The 15,388-nt window shown below is 38.6% G+C and overlaps 1 protein-coding gene across 50 annotated transcripts in view; it reads left to right on the top strand.

Moving 5' to 3' along the window:
* Nucleotides 1-15,388, top strand: part of PTPRD (protein tyrosine phosphatase receptor type D) — a 2,079,533-nt gene that overhangs the window by 2,054,099 nt on the left and 10,046 nt on the right. For all 50 annotated transcript variants that reach the window (XM_070590645.1, XM_070590643.1, XM_070590639.1 and 47 more), the window contains 4 exons: nt 10,655-10,940; nt 11,356-11,534; nt 12,144-12,270; nt 13,489-13,614. In XM_070590645.1, the coding sequence (XP_070446746.1) occupies nt 10,655-10,940; nt 11,356-11,534; nt 12,144-12,270; nt 13,489-13,614 (718 nt within the window). The remainder of the gene's footprint in view (nt 1-10,654; nt 10,941-11,355; nt 11,535-12,143; nt 12,271-13,488; nt 13,615-15,388) is intronic.

The following is a 15,388-nucleotide window of genomic DNA, read 5'->3' as shown; positions in this document are numbered from 1 at the left end:
TGGGTCCATCTGGGGAGCACTAAAGAAAACTGTCATCTGTCTTCAATAAAACTCCATTGCTGGGAGCACAAGTCTGAGAAAGTGGAGATGGACCCAAGTCTCAGCTCTGCTAGTGACAGCCACGTGATCTTGTCAAATTCCTCACCTGCCTAGGTCTCGGTTTGCTCTTTCAAAAATTTAAGTATGCAGATAAGTTGGAAGAGGCAGTGAGTAGTACTGATTCATTAATTCGGAAACCTGTGAGTTTAAGAAGCCAGGTCAGGCTCCTGGGACGCCAACACAAAGGCCTGTTGAAGGTCTGTGGGGGGTCTAAGCAGGTGAAGCAGGCCCTGTGTCGGAGAGTAGGTAAATTGCTTGCACTGAGGCAGATTCCCACTGCCTTGCAAAAGCTTGTGGGAGTCAAACGAAAAGACCAAAGAAAACATAGGGCGCCCAATGTGTAACCCCTGATTCAGAGCCTTCGGAACGATTGGACCATTTATGTTTAGATACAGATAATCGCATTTTTAAAAAGCGAAAACACAAACCAAACCCCCCCAAAATGTTACCCTTGTGGGAAACGTTGATATACTTTTCAGGACAATCAAAATAAAGTTGATAAAGTTTGAATATCTTCCAAATACCTTCCAGTGGCTCTTCTGTTTGACTCTGCTTAACCAGAGTCGGGAATAATAGCATTTATGTTGCTAATGTGAGCCTGCTGTGTGGACTGAACAGGTTGTTCACATTGTAGTCTACTTGATTATTAGTTGCTTTGAGCTGAGTAGTACACAACCTGTGAAGCTTGACTTGACCGGCCTGGTTAATGGTTGTATCCACTTTTAAAATGTGGATAGTTTTGTGTCATTCCAAACAGAATTTAGAATATGAACTGAACTATTTGGCCATTTACAAAGAAAATCTCTGTGAAAATGGTTTAGTTCCTTATACTTTCATAAAAATCATTCACTTGACCTCTTTCAGATTCAAGTCAACTACCAATTATCAGAGCCAGCTGAGTCTGTTTCTGTCTATGCCTAATGGCCTACTCTAGCCATGGGAAAGTAAGACCCAATATGGCATATTCAGGTGTTCTTTATGTAAACATATTAGCCTTCTCATTTGTGTTGAGCATCACATTTTAAGAATAATAGGTAATGTCTTTGGCAGGTAATGTTGGGACAGAGCCAAGATCATATGGAAGTCTTTGGAGGATTTTTGATTGAGGCAACATATTTGGGGGAAAAAAACAGATTAGGCACATGTGGATTTTGGTTTTTGTAGGCTTATTCTTTTTAAGAAATCCTCTTTCACCTGTAATGGAAAAGTAAAATGCCCTGAGGGAATATGACTGGGTGGGTCAGCCTTGGCATCTCAAAATTCTAGACTAGCATCCTTATGAGGTCAGTTGCTCCATGCTTAGTCTTAGTCTCTGCTTCTTCTCTGTTGATGAAGTGTAAACTTTTGATCATCAGAGGATGCCATCCAAGAGTGTAATGCACTTTTTCTTTCTAGAGTGATGAAGGTTCTGAGTTATTTCATGCTAACTTTTGCTTGTTCTAACTCTTTAGTAAGCAGTCTCCTCTCTATGATAGCTATATCTATATCCCCCTACTTTCTGAAACATACTCCTTAAAAGCCGGCACCAGATGGCAGGACCAAGTCCAGTCTGCAGGGAGCTGTCAACATCACCCAGACTTCTCCTGAGAATCCATCTCTGGGCAATATTCCCAAGCTACAGTGAATGGGGTTCCATCTTCTCTCTCTACCTCTGTTCAGCCTCAACTGCTTATTGATCTTTAATATTTTTACAATAGTAACATTTTATCCATTATTTTATATTTCTTTTTAATTCTATTATTACATGAGTATGTTATCCTTGCCAAAAAAAATTGAACACTTCAACTAAAGTGAAAGTCCCCCCTTAACATGACCATCACCAATTCCATTCTACACTGAGGTAACTATTTTTATAATTTGTGCATCTTTGCAGATGGATCAAGTTCTGTGCATCAACATGTGTGCATATAAGCATATATAATCTTTTAGGCATATAGCCTATGTTTAATAGCATGGCTATTTAAATTGCATTTCAATGACAATTTTTTCAAAAATATTTTTTAATTTTTATTTTATAATATGTAAAAGTGAATAAGGCAGATGAATATTTCTCTTAAGGAAATCCGTATAATTTCTCTGATCATCTTAGGTAAAAGAGACGCCAAAATATGTAATACAAAATACTTATGGGTCAGTTTTTTTTCAAGAGCTCTAAATATTCTAGAGATGCCCAGCATAGCAGCATATTAAGTTAAACGTTAATTTTTAACAAAAAAAGGAAAGAAGAATTTCAAAACAGCAGCCATATCAGGATCACATCACAGTTTTATAAGGATAGTCATCTGATTAATCTTATAAACCACAGTCATAAAACTCAATCCATTCTCATAGATGTGCTTATTTAATATACTTGCTGTTCATAAATGCCATTCTTCTTATAGCTGAACTATAATATCCAATCAAATTATAAGCTGATATATGTACAAAATGCTCACCATGAATTTTGGTCCATATTTTACTGTCTTTGTACCCAACTAAATGATCTGTAAATTCTCCTAATTCTGTTGTCTTTCTTTGCCAGATCATTGAAGTATCAGTAAAGGGTCAGAATTGAAACTCCACCAGATTAATCAGAAAAGCCAACTTTTAAGCACATCTCCAGAATGATTTTAGCAAAAAAATAGCCCCCTTATGCCTCTTAATTTTTTTTCCTTTTGCACATTACTACCGTATCGCATCACGGGACATTAAGTATATTTCAACTCATGGGACTAACTCAATCATGTTTTTAGAAATTGAAAACAAATGTTGTAACTGGATGAATGATAATATTGAAGTAATAACAATTTCCTAGTAGGCATCCTTGTTTAATGGATGGCATAGTCTTTCAGCTTGTAAACACTGAATTGTCTATCACTCACTGAAATAGTTTTTTTTTTTTTAAAGGCAAAAGTTTGGCAATAATTTGGTTTGCTTTAGTGGAATCATTGTCCTCACTGGAGGGTAACTTGGAAAGTTGGTTTTACTTCAGGGATAACAGGGACCAACCTAATGCTAGACTTGATTTAAAAGTGCTGTCCTCTTCCCTTTTTGCTGGAATTTTCTGGAACATGATAAATGTACTGAGTTGTGCTGGCCTCAGCCTGAAGCACAGGGTTATGCACTCTTTTTTTTTTTTTTTCTTTTAAGGCTATTTAGAAAAATCTGTCTCTGTGCTTGGCAACTGCTCCGACAGAAAGCAGATAAAAATAAGGGTGGTTTATCAGTTTTGCTGTTCTTATCATGTTTCAGGTTGAAGGCTGTTGAAATGATGAAAAACAAACAAAACTAAATAGGGTTCCGTCATTATCTCTGCTCTGGGGAGCTGAGTTTTTCAGGATCAAAGAAAAATGCATTTGCTTTTAGAACTACAATCTTTCATTTTGAGAGGTACACTGCACTCAGATACTGATGGGGGAAAAAATGAGTAAATTGAAGAAGGAAGTAAAATATGTGCTGCTATGGGAACTTGGAAATTTGAACAAAAGTAGGCTGGCATACTTTTAAAAGCTCTGAATTTTCACTGTTCAATTTCTTGAGAAAAACGTAGTGCCTGAGGTTTGTTATTTCTGAGCGACTGGAGTAAAGCATAAGCACAGTTTGTTTTCATCTCATCAACTTTTAAAAACTACCTTTATCTCTATAAACATGGATCAAAGGAATATTCCCATGCTGGGGGCTTTGGAGAATGTTCTGTGTATATCATTGATCCAAGAAAGGGCTTAATATTTTTAAACTTATATTTTTAAATTTTGCAACTTAAGTTGAGCACCTTCGATTTCCCTCGCATGGATAGCACCACGGGAAATTGCCAAACGCAGTAGAGACAAGCAAGCTTCTTGTCCTTCTCCTCATGGAGATTATCAACTGGCGTAAAGATAATAACCAGAAAACACAAATCAAGTAAGGCAGTTGCTGATAAACAGGTGTAAATTGTCACTCCAAGAAGGAGTAAATCAAGAGAGGCTTGATCGAGGATGCAGCGTGTGAGGTGAGTCTTGAAGCAAGATAGATATCAACAGATGGACATGAGAAAGAGGAGGAAGGACTTGCATAAGCAAAGGCCCAGAGGTGGGAAAGCTTAAGATATGTTCGATTTGCCTAGAGCTGAGGGAAAGCTATGACTCTTGTAATAAAAGTAGTACCTGAGAACCATGCAGTTTTAAAGGTGAGACCAGTGCCTAAGACACATATAAATGAGAGTTTTGAACCTCTGAGTTAAAGAGAAAACCCACAAGTACTTGGGGGTAAAATTGCTATTAAAAGACCAAAAATCAAACTGACCTATGACTCTTCAAAATACAAAGGATGATCATGGAGCAATAAATTTAGAGTTTGAGGAGATAATATTGGAGTCCTGTAATCCTGCACGTAACCAAGTTGTTGGTCCTGTGTAAAGGCAAATCAACAAGAAATTTCTCAGATATACAAGGCATCAGAAATAGTGCTATCCATGCATATTTTATATGAAATGTTATTCAAAGGCGTATTCCAGCAAACTAATAGATGTGTCAAAATAAAGAACTCAAGAATAGATGAGCCATACCATAAAGGTAAACTATGAACAAGTAAAACAGAATTATTTTGATTAATTTCTATTAATATGATTATACGTTTAATCAAAGTCATAAACAATCCTTAAAATGGAAGATAAATATGTGAAACATGCCCTTTTTCCCTCATTGTCTTCCATCCACCCTGGCTGTCTTTTAGTTACTCAAATATGCCAAGCTATTTTCCATTCCAGGGCCTTTCCTTGGGATATTCTGTCTCCTCTAAAACCTTTCCACCCTTCTTCACCCAACAAACAGTTCTTTGCCCTTTGGGAATTGTAATAGTCCACTAGGGCTGCCTTAACAAAGTACCACAGATGGAGTGACTTAAACAATAGAAATTTATTGTCACAGTTCGGGAGGCCAGAAGTCCAAGATTAAAGTGCTGTCAGGATTGCTTTCTGGTGAGACCACTCTTCTTAGCTTAAGATGGCTGCTTTCTAGCTGTGTCCTCACCTGGCCTTTCCTCTGTCCATGTGCACAGAGAGAGAGCTCTCTGGTGTCTCTTCTATTCTTACAAGGTCACCAGTCCTACTGGATTAGGGCCCTACCGTTATGACCTCATTTAACTTTAATTACCTCCCTAAAGACCCTGTCTCTGAATACAGGCACATTAGGGATTAGGGCTTCCACAGAAGCTTAAGGAGATGCAATGAAGCCATAATGGGAATCAATTTAAACGACACTTCCTCAAAGGTGCTCTGCTAGTATCCTGCACATTTACCTCACAGCTTTCGTTGAGATTTATAATTACATGAGCATTTACTATCTAATTCCTCCACTAAAGCATAATCTCCATGAGGAAAGGGTCGTGTTTATTTTGCTCACCACTTCCCTGATGTCACAGCTCGTGATAGGCACTCAGTAAATATCTGTGGGATAATATCCTGAGGAGTCTTATTGGAAAGAGTATATAACAAATGTAGGTAAAGAGGAAAGTAATGAGCACTTTGTTGTCTGCCCCTGGGTGGTGGGAATGGAGAGTTAAGATAGTCAGTGTGTGCTGGTGATGCGTAACAACCAGCTCTTCGGGCGGGGTGGGGCACAGGGGAGTAGTATTTGCCTGTTACCTTGGTGTAGGTACTTCAATGGCTGATTTCAAGCTACAAATGTGACATCACTGAAAGGAAAGCTGGGGAGACATACTCAGTAGCACACCGTTATATAATATTTTCACCTCAAGAGCATCAATGTAAAATAATGAAGAAGCAATGTGTTTTGAGTATTACCTTTATTTTTAATATATTTTTAAGCGAAATTTATGCAAATTACAACAGGTTTTTTCAGCTTCTGCACACCATTGCTAGGTAGTTGAATAAAATTGTAGAGGTTGAAGGCACAGAAATTTATAATTGTTGTGCAGGACAAGAGGCAAAAACAGTCCACACTGACTCTTAAATTTTAGACCTGAATATCAAGGAGAGGGCGAGTGGGAAGAGCAGATTTGAGTGGACAAGATGCTGATTAACCTTGGAATCTGTTTATTTCTAGAGAAACTTGAGGGCAGTTTGAAATATAGGTCTCCACGTGTGCTCAAAGAAAGGGCTATCAATTTAGGAATCATTTATTTGAAGATTATTGCTGAAGCATGAAGGGGAATGTGAGAAAGGAGGGCAGAACTTTGGGGACATTATCCACATTTTGGGGGCTGGCAGAGGTATGTAAATCAGAGAAAGAAATACAGATGGAAAAATCCAGAGAGGCAGGAGGATAATCAGCACAGAGATCAAACTAAAATGACATTACTTACTAAGGCAAATTAAGAGGTGCCAGTAGATTTCCAAAGATGACATTTAGAGTTCATCTTTGATTCTGGTTTCCAACTGGATGGAAATTTTACCATCATAGAGTCAATGGAACCATTACACATGAGTCATACTTCTTTTTGGCTAATTTCATGTGCCACGTGTTTTGGGTTATTTTGTGTTGGAGATCGTTATAAAATCTCCTCCATTTCTACCATCGACCCTAAGGGAGCTATCTGATGTTTCCCGTACTCCCTCAATCAGTGTCATAGAAACCAAGGAAGAAAGGCTTTTCAAGGAACCTGCATTAGGGGTAGTTAAACACTGCTGAAGGAGTGTTGTAGAGGAGCGGGCCTTAGGAAACCCACTGTATTTGGCAATTGTTGTTGACCCAAATGGCAGAAAGCAGTGTAAGCAATAATGGTGCCATGGAACATGGTACTAATGATTAGCCTCTCAGAACCTGCATTTGAGTCCTTGTTTGGCCATTTACCTTTGGCCGTGTGACTTCAGGACAGTTGCCAAATGTTATGAATCATAGAAGGGAAAGGAAGCTGACAGACATTTGCTGAGTGCCTCCTGGGCACAAAGCACTGTGGTGAGAAGGAGCTTTACTGCCATCTCATTTACCATGACATTATATATGAAAGCAGAAAGTTCCTCAAAGTAAGACATTATTTATTGGAAATATGGGATGAAAAGGGAGAGCAGCTTGAGGGGATCCATTAAAGCAAAATTCAAAAAGCCTAACCTCAAATGATCCTGCTGTGATGCTATCATATTTTCCCAGGGTTCACAATGCCTGTTCCTTGTTGTCAATTCAGGGGTAGAATTTTAAAATGGAGTTTATCCTTACGAAGTAACTGCCTCTTCCTTTATGTTTGCAAAGTACTCGGTACGTTTAATTCAGCCTTAAGACTTACTAGATAATTAACTAGAGTTAATTATCACTATCACAATTTAAGAAAAATGGGAAAACAACAAAGAAGTTAAGTAACTCTAAGACACCCAGCCATTGGCATCTGGAAAAAGCATCTTGAACCTCATGGTCTGCTTCAAGCTGAGAGACACCTCTAACATTTAAAGCCACCAGGAACTCTTCATCCTAGAGAAGAGGTGACACAGAAGTTCCCAGGGTCCGCTCCTTCACCATCTTCCGTAGACACAGCAAGAGTGGGCGGTTCACCGTATTTTGTGTTTTGCAGAGGAAAAATAGGTTTTGCACAAGTGATAGTCTCTCTTCTTCTGTTTCTTTGCTTCCGACAATTCATGGTTTAAACTCAGGCAAATATTTGATTTTTCTTTTCTCCCTCCCTCCTTTTTTAGGGAAAAAAAATTCGTTACCACAATGAAGAGGTTGATAATTATTTGGATGTAGAGTTATTCCTACCAATTTTGCAAGATTCTGTGCTATCTTTCTGCAAGAATATAAAAGCATGAATCATCCGGACATTGGAAGTGGTCCTTGCCACATATTTTGAGAAAATATTCCTGCCAATATCTAGAATTGACTTGATATGTAGGGCTCAGCTGTCAGGCTTACAAGTGTGGTTTCCACTAGGAATTGCATGAAGGTGGATCCAGCTAGCTGCAGCACACCATTAGGATGAAGACAGTTTAGAAAGATAACACAGAAAAAGGAAAAAAGATGTTACTCGTAGTCTTAGAACCTATCAAAGTGGGGCCTGCCTTCCATTTCCAGGTCAAGTTTTACTCAGTTTCTTTTAATTATAATGCGATAACGTATCAGGAGAGCAAGACATGGAGACTACTCAAAGCATTGTCCTGTCTTTCTATTCCATATCAAAGACTTTGTGGAGCAGTCTTCAGGTATTCTCTGCATTATTCTGAACCTTGGTCAAATGTGGGATTTCTTTCACTGACTGAAGAGTCCCGCTCCCTCAGTAGGTTTACCGAACCTAGATGGGCTGCTCCTTACGTAAGCCCTCTCATGCTTATCACTAATTCATTCATTTATTTCACCAGCACCATTGAACCCTGACTGCATGCTTCGTGCAGGGCACACAAAGATAACAGAAAATGCAGTTCCTGCTCCCAAGATATATTCTATTATTTGTGGGTGACGGCCCTACCAGACTAATTAAGAATATGATGTGACTGGAACTGTAATAGAGTGATATTTAAGATACCAGGGGATCTGGGACAGAGGATGATTAATCTCCCCTGGGGAGGCGAGAGAGTAGGAGGGTGAGGAGTGTCAGGAAAAACTTGCCATCTCACAGCTTTCTTTAGTAGAACAAACTAAATAAAATGGGACTTTGTGGCTCTCAGTTCATCAAGGGTCTAATTGTTTTGTGCTTAGGAATATGCTATCATTTCTAAGACTGCCCCTGAAGGCTTCTGCGTTATATCTCAATGTCATGTCGCTCTGTGGTTTAATAACCTTGAATGGAGTCTTAGAATCAGTATCCAGAGGCTTTCTGATTGGATACTGACAGTCATTTCTTATGTCTGACAGGACATAAAAAAGTAAGCAATTTTTAAATAGCAGTTATATCATATTTGCACTTAACCTGGTCTACAAACCTCAGGGCTCCTGTCTGGAAGCTGGATTTGATCTATAGTACTCAGTAGTTAACTAAAGGTATTATTTTGTTACAAAATACCACCTTGCAGTCACTTGACACTAGAGAGAAATTGCCATTTCAGTTGAGTCAGGCACCCTACTGCTCGTTAAACGCATTCATTTAGAGTTCTAGTACATTCTTTGCCCAAGTGCCTCACTAGGCCTATGAAAAGCTTCACATGTAGCTCCCAGAGCCAGCAGTCTGATTGCAAAAGCCATTCCCTCTCTTTTGCTATTCTAGCCTCCTGAATTCCCCATCCTTCCTGTCCTTCAAGTCCTGGTTCAAATGCCAAATCATCTACAAAACCAACACGTCCTTTTTTCCCTTCTATTATAAAGAGTTGTGTAAGGTATGATCTCCATTAATAGACTTTGAGCTCTTTAAAGGTAGGATCTAAGTCATCTTTAATGTTGTCTCCCCTATGTTACTTAGCGAAGTACTTCATTTTCATTATACAGAGAGATAGATATATTAATGGACAGATGGACAAATAAATGAACACATAGATATACAAATGATAGGAAACAAGGGCATATAGCGAATGAAGGAGGCTGCCTTTGCTTGGTGTCTAAGGGTGATATATACCTCTTCCTGTTGATTACATGTTTTCGGGACGAATAAACATCCATGATCAAGAGGAGAAAAACATTTTGGGTTCAGCCATACTTGACACATAAATGAACTCAGCCTAAAGGGTTTGATAAAATAAGAGATAAACAAGGCTTACCTTGAGATTTAAGAACACAGATGTGTTATTTTGTTAGTATTCTTTTCAACACTCGAGGAAATTCCAGTGCTTCAACCACCTCACTCTGTAATCCAGTTTACTAAATTAGATTGTCTCCTTGAGACGGCAGATCTTGACTTTGTGCTTTGTTGGCTTTCTCACCTCTTCTTCTTTGAATCGGTTTCCACCAACTGGAAAATGACCCATAAGTCCAGAAGTAATGGAGTTTAAAAAATACCTCGGAGCTTCTTCAGTAACAAAGATTGAGGCTTTTATTTCCCCACACAGAATACTTGAATTTCACCTGGAATTTCAAAATACACTCAACTCTGGAAGAAAAGAGAGTAAAAACAAAACACACACACACTCTCTAGTGATTGCTTTTTATTAAGAATTTCTTTCCGTTGAGAATACTCTGCACTATTTTTAATGTGCAACAACATTTTAATATTTTAATTATATACTTCCCGCTAGATTGGCTTTAGAACTTCCTTGCTGAGTTTCAGAATATGAATTGTTTCAAGTTGAGTGATTTACTCTATTTTTTTTGTAAATTGAACTAAAATAGACTGAGATGGTTTACAAAAAGGTATAGCCTAGTTATATCTTGACCAATTTTGTAAATATCTTCTGATATAAACAGCCTAAATGTTTGTGATTCTTTTCATAACGGGTTCAAAATATTGTCTACTTTGTGTTATGTGAGCAAGGAGCAGAGTAATTACAGATTTAATATTTTTGCATTTTGAAACCCGGCTAATTTTACTTGGTATTTTGTTCCCTACCCTCTGGTTATGGTGACTTGATATTACTGTTGGCTTTAGGGTGCTCCAAAATCATCACAATAACTAGAATTAATGAGTTTAAAACCTAGCTAATAAGAATAATGAAGAGAATTTGATTATGTATTGGTGTTCTGATAGATTTATTTGGACTTTTCTTTTCTCTTTGTTTTCCTTGTAGTGCGGGAGTTGGCCGGACTGGTTGTTTCATCGTCATAGATGCCATGCTAGAAAGAATAAAGCATGAAAAAACTGTAGATATTTATGGCCATGTAACTTTAATGAGAGCCCAGAGGAATTACATGGTTCAAACAGAAGACCAATACATCTTTATCCACGATGCACTGTTAGAAGCAGTGACTTGTGGAAATACCGAAGTGCCAGCTAGAAACTTGTATGCCTACATTCAGAAGCTGACACAAATAGAAACAGGAGAGAATGTCACAGGAATGGAGCTCGAATTTAAGGTATGATATTGGATGTGATAGGATAATTCAGGAGCAAGTCATTCTAGGATTGTCTTTGAGTAGTGGCTTTACTTTCTTAACCTTTCAAATTTCTGAAGTTGCAAGATTCGCTTGGTCTTCTCCTCAGATATCTGACTTTCTTTCTCTTTCCCTTTTCTGTCCTGTGCTTCCTAACAACACCTTGAGCTCTTTTGCACTCTAATTTAAATTGAGAGATCATATTCTGAGAACTTAGGACTTAAAAAGTCAGTAGGCAATGTGGAGTCACTAGGTAGAAGTGAAAAGCACTGTAGTTTGAAGAGTCATTTGCTTTAAACAAAAGCTTTGTATCTAAAGAGGAAATCTTGGGTACGTTGCATTTAAACCGTAGGCTAAAATTATCTCTGTCGGATTTTTCTTTTTTTCTGTTCAACAGCGTTTAGCCAGTTCTAAAGCTCACACCTCAAGATTCATCAGTGCCAATCTTCCATGTAATAAATTCAAAAATCGCCTTGTTAATATTATGCCATATGAATCCACAAGGGTATGCCTGCAGCCTATCCGAGGAGTGGAAGGATCTGATTACATCAATGCCAGTTTTATTGATGGATACAGGTATGTACCCTTCTCCTCTGACAGCCCAAAGCCTTAATATTTACATGTGCCCTAGTTTCATAGCTGGAATGAATTTCGTCTCAAATCAAAACATTTTCTTTCTGCCTAGGTCAGCATTCAGTCCCTTGGTGCTTGTTGTTTATTATTTTAGATAAGCATAAGAAGCAGCAGTCATGGAGTACTTTAATCTGGCCTTCTGCACTCTTCTTTTAGATTTAGATATGGAAGGAGTTAATAAAGAAGCTGTTTTGCACCACATTTCATATATTTAATAGATTGTATAAGAGTCGTTTCTACAAAATGAAGCTGCACAACTCAGTGTTTAAGTGATTTGTGTGACACATGAAATTGAGCTATTAGCATTGCTCTAAAATTTAAATAATAATGATAAAGACATACATCATCATATTAACAAAGCAATTTCTTTTGCAAAGTCCCCCGTATATATTAAATGTTCTTATTTAATTACACAGTCTCAACAGGAATTTACTGCAATCCCATTAATAAGTTTTCAGTTTTTATTACTGGATTTGATGTTTACATATCAAGTGTGAACCTTCGCATCTTCTATGATTACTTTAATGTGCTGTGTCATTCTCTGTAATTCAGACAACAGAAAGCCTACATCGCTACCCAGGGGCCCTTAGCAGAGACCACGGAAGACTTCTGGCGGATGCTCTGGGAACATAATTCCACCATCGTAGTGATGCTCACCAAGCTGCGTGAGATGGGCAGAGTGAGTGTCTCCTCATAAGACAGTCACTCCATGGAGAAATGAGGATTTCATTGTAATAACCCAAGTACCAGCGTCATTTCTTTGAAATGCAGAGTGCTCCTGCATTTCATGCTCTGGGCCATTCATTACTGCGTGTTGGTTTTAACTTGCCAAACCGTATCAAGTTCTTTAGTTTGTGTCTTTTGAAGAAAGAGCTAGTACTTGGTTTCCAGTGAAGCGCAATCATAGAAACAAATAAGTAAGCAGATGCCCCTGTTTGACTTATGCCCTGGCTCTCAGCATATTCTTATTTAGCAAAAGTGCCATCATTTCTCTATATGAGGCAACTTGACGTTCTCTCCTCCCTGAAGCAAATTCTTACTTGCCCACCTTCTACCCCCATGGAATAAAATGTTGGAAATTTATGTAGTTATTCTAAGGATATAATCTGGTAACCTCAAATCTACTTTTAAAAAATGTTTATTCTGAAAAATACGTAAATAGTCTTACAGACGCTTGAGAACCTACTGCTTAGACTCAATAGATTACAAGCATTTTGCCATATTTGCTTGAGATATTTTCTGTCTCTCTTCTTTGTATAAATTTAATGGTGGAGATGCATCTAAAGTTCAACTTCTGGAACCCAAGGAGAGAGCAAAAAATACCGAACTAAGAAAGTAACTTGACTATTCCAATTTGGCTGCTGCCTCTGTACAAGGCTTAGCCAACTTGTTAAAACTGCCTGGGCTCCAGTTTCCTCAGCTAACAAGGGAGATTGGACCAGATCATTCCAGAGGCTTCTTTCTGCATTCGCCCTTGGTGGTTCTCTTCATTCCAAACCACTGTGGCAGAAGTCTACTGTGGTGGTGCAATGCATGATTGACATAGCCTGCATTATGTCCAAGGACTGATGTAATTATTTGGATAACTTGTAGGTGTGAAGATGCTTACTCTATTCAGTTCAAGTTGGAGTATTCATTTCAACAAATGTGTATTAAGCACCTGCTATAGGCCAAGTCCTGTGCTTGATACCATGGGCAAATATTGAACCACATGATTCCCCTGTCCTCAGAGAACTTAGGATTTCAAAGAGAAAGTGTGTCATATGCAATTGTAATTGCCTTGAATTTTGAATTGAAATTTTATTACTGAGAAAAAATTAAATATATTGATAGGCAGATGATAGACAAAGTTTATTTACATTTTGTATAGTTTCACATTAGTCTTCTGTCCTTCTAGGAGAAATGTCACCAATATTGGCCAGCAGAACGCTCTGCAAGATACCAGTACTTTGTTGTAGATCCCATGGCTGAGTACAACATGCCACAGTATATCCTAAGAGAATTCAAGGTCACAGATGCCAGGGTAAGTTGCCACAGTCTTATATTCTTAACCGTTAGCTGAAAAGTAGTCTCACATGCGTCTCTGGGAGAAACATTTGCCAAGTGACTATACTCCAAAAGAGAAAGAAATTACCCATCCTGGAAGACTGTTTTTTTACATATATGTAAGAGTAACTTTTCCTCTGTCTGGCAAATGTTCTCACAAACCCAGGCTTGGCTTCCATTCAAACATAACATCTGGCAGCCCAACTTTGGGGATGCGCTTGGTAAGCGTGTGTGCCGGGAAGCATTTCCTGATTGGTTGGCTATGCTTACATTCACCTTCTCAGTTCATTCTCTTTGGGCTTTTGTGACTTCTTCATTACTTGAGGCTGTAAATATGTTGTTGTTTTGCAAAGCCCTTTAGGTCATGTGGGCTTGGAGGTTAATTTGGTATGATTTTAAAACTGCAGAGCAAATGGCATTCTTCAGAAGAATCTGACAAGCTTTGCACATTCTAATTTGATTCCTGGCATGGTTTATTCCTCGGTGTGCTAATGTGTCTGTCCATGAGAGCTGTGCACCCACGACCCTTGTTGGCTAATTTTCATTCTGCATTTTTTATCTAGATTGCTGAGTCCAAGGTTCAGGCCTGATGTAAGATGTTCTGTGCATAAACTTTAATATGCTTGCCTTTGGCCACTTTCAAACCGTGATTACAAATACATCTTAAGAGAGAGCAGGGTCAGCCCAAAGCCCTGCTTTTGTTTTTGGCACTGTCACAGCGGGTGGGTTGAATCAATCCAGGGTAGAGCTATGTAATTGATGCATTGTTTTTTCTGGAAAGCAGCTTTCTCAACCAGTGCTCATGTTTAGAGATCGTCGGCTAATCCCCAAAGCTGAGCCCTGGCTATTGACCCAAAGTGAAGGAGAAATTGGTTAGCAGGTTGGTTGACCCAGGTGACAGACCTGTTAATCCCAGAAACTCTGAAGCCTTAACTACTCTGAAAGTGACTATACTCAAGGCAGCAGTTAAATCTGTAGGTCTTGTTTTGAGCTGCCCAAACAAGCATGCCTTGGTGACCTGTCCCATTGTTTGAAAAAATCATGCCCTTTCAGAATTTGAAGCTAGGTATGTGAGTGAAAATCTTAAGTGCCTTCCAAGCAAACTCACCAAGCATTTCTGATGATAAAGAGTAGGAGCCAGGCTCCACAAATCGCAGAGACAACTTCTTTACTATTCCTCTCTTGCCCAAATTAAATCTGATCAAAATAAGCAAAAGAAACATTTAAGCAGGAACTTGTTTGCATGTTTTAAAATAAATAAATGAATAAATAAAAGCCTCCCTGTGATTGTACAATTTTCTTAGCTACCATAGCATTTGCTGTTTTTGCTCCTGGTGTGTTTCTAATATCAACTTCCCAGTTTGGAAAGCAAGTTGGTACTTGAGAATACAGTATTGTTAAACAGATAACCTTTAAATGGAGTCAGGTGGTCTCTTCTCCAAATAGTAAGGATTTGTGCACATGACCTCTTCTTGCTATTAAAGACACTGTGGTCAGAAATGAAATCCCCAGGACATTCAGAGGACAAATAAGCAGTACCTTGCCTCTGGCTTCCCTTCCTGTGTTTTCCAAACCTTTTTCAGAAACAGGAAAGTATATCATGCTTCCGTGATAACCACCCGCAAATTAGCTGTGGGGCCAAGCAGTTATTTCCATATTCTTCAGTATTCTTACAGAACTGATGTGGTCTTCCTGTTTTATCTCCATCCCCAATGATGCCAGTCAGGAAATACCCTGTTCCTGTGGAAACC

The sequence above is a fragment of the Equus przewalskii genome, chromosome 22 (genome assembly GCF_037783145.1).
Source record: "Equus przewalskii isolate Varuska chromosome 22, EquPr2, whole genome shotgun sequence".
Classification (NCBI taxonomy): domain Eukaryota; kingdom Metazoa; phylum Chordata; class Mammalia; order Perissodactyla; family Equidae; genus Equus; species Equus przewalskii.
The sequence above is the reverse complement of the archived record's forward strand: the minus strand, read 5'-3'. Positions and strand labels throughout refer to the sequence as shown.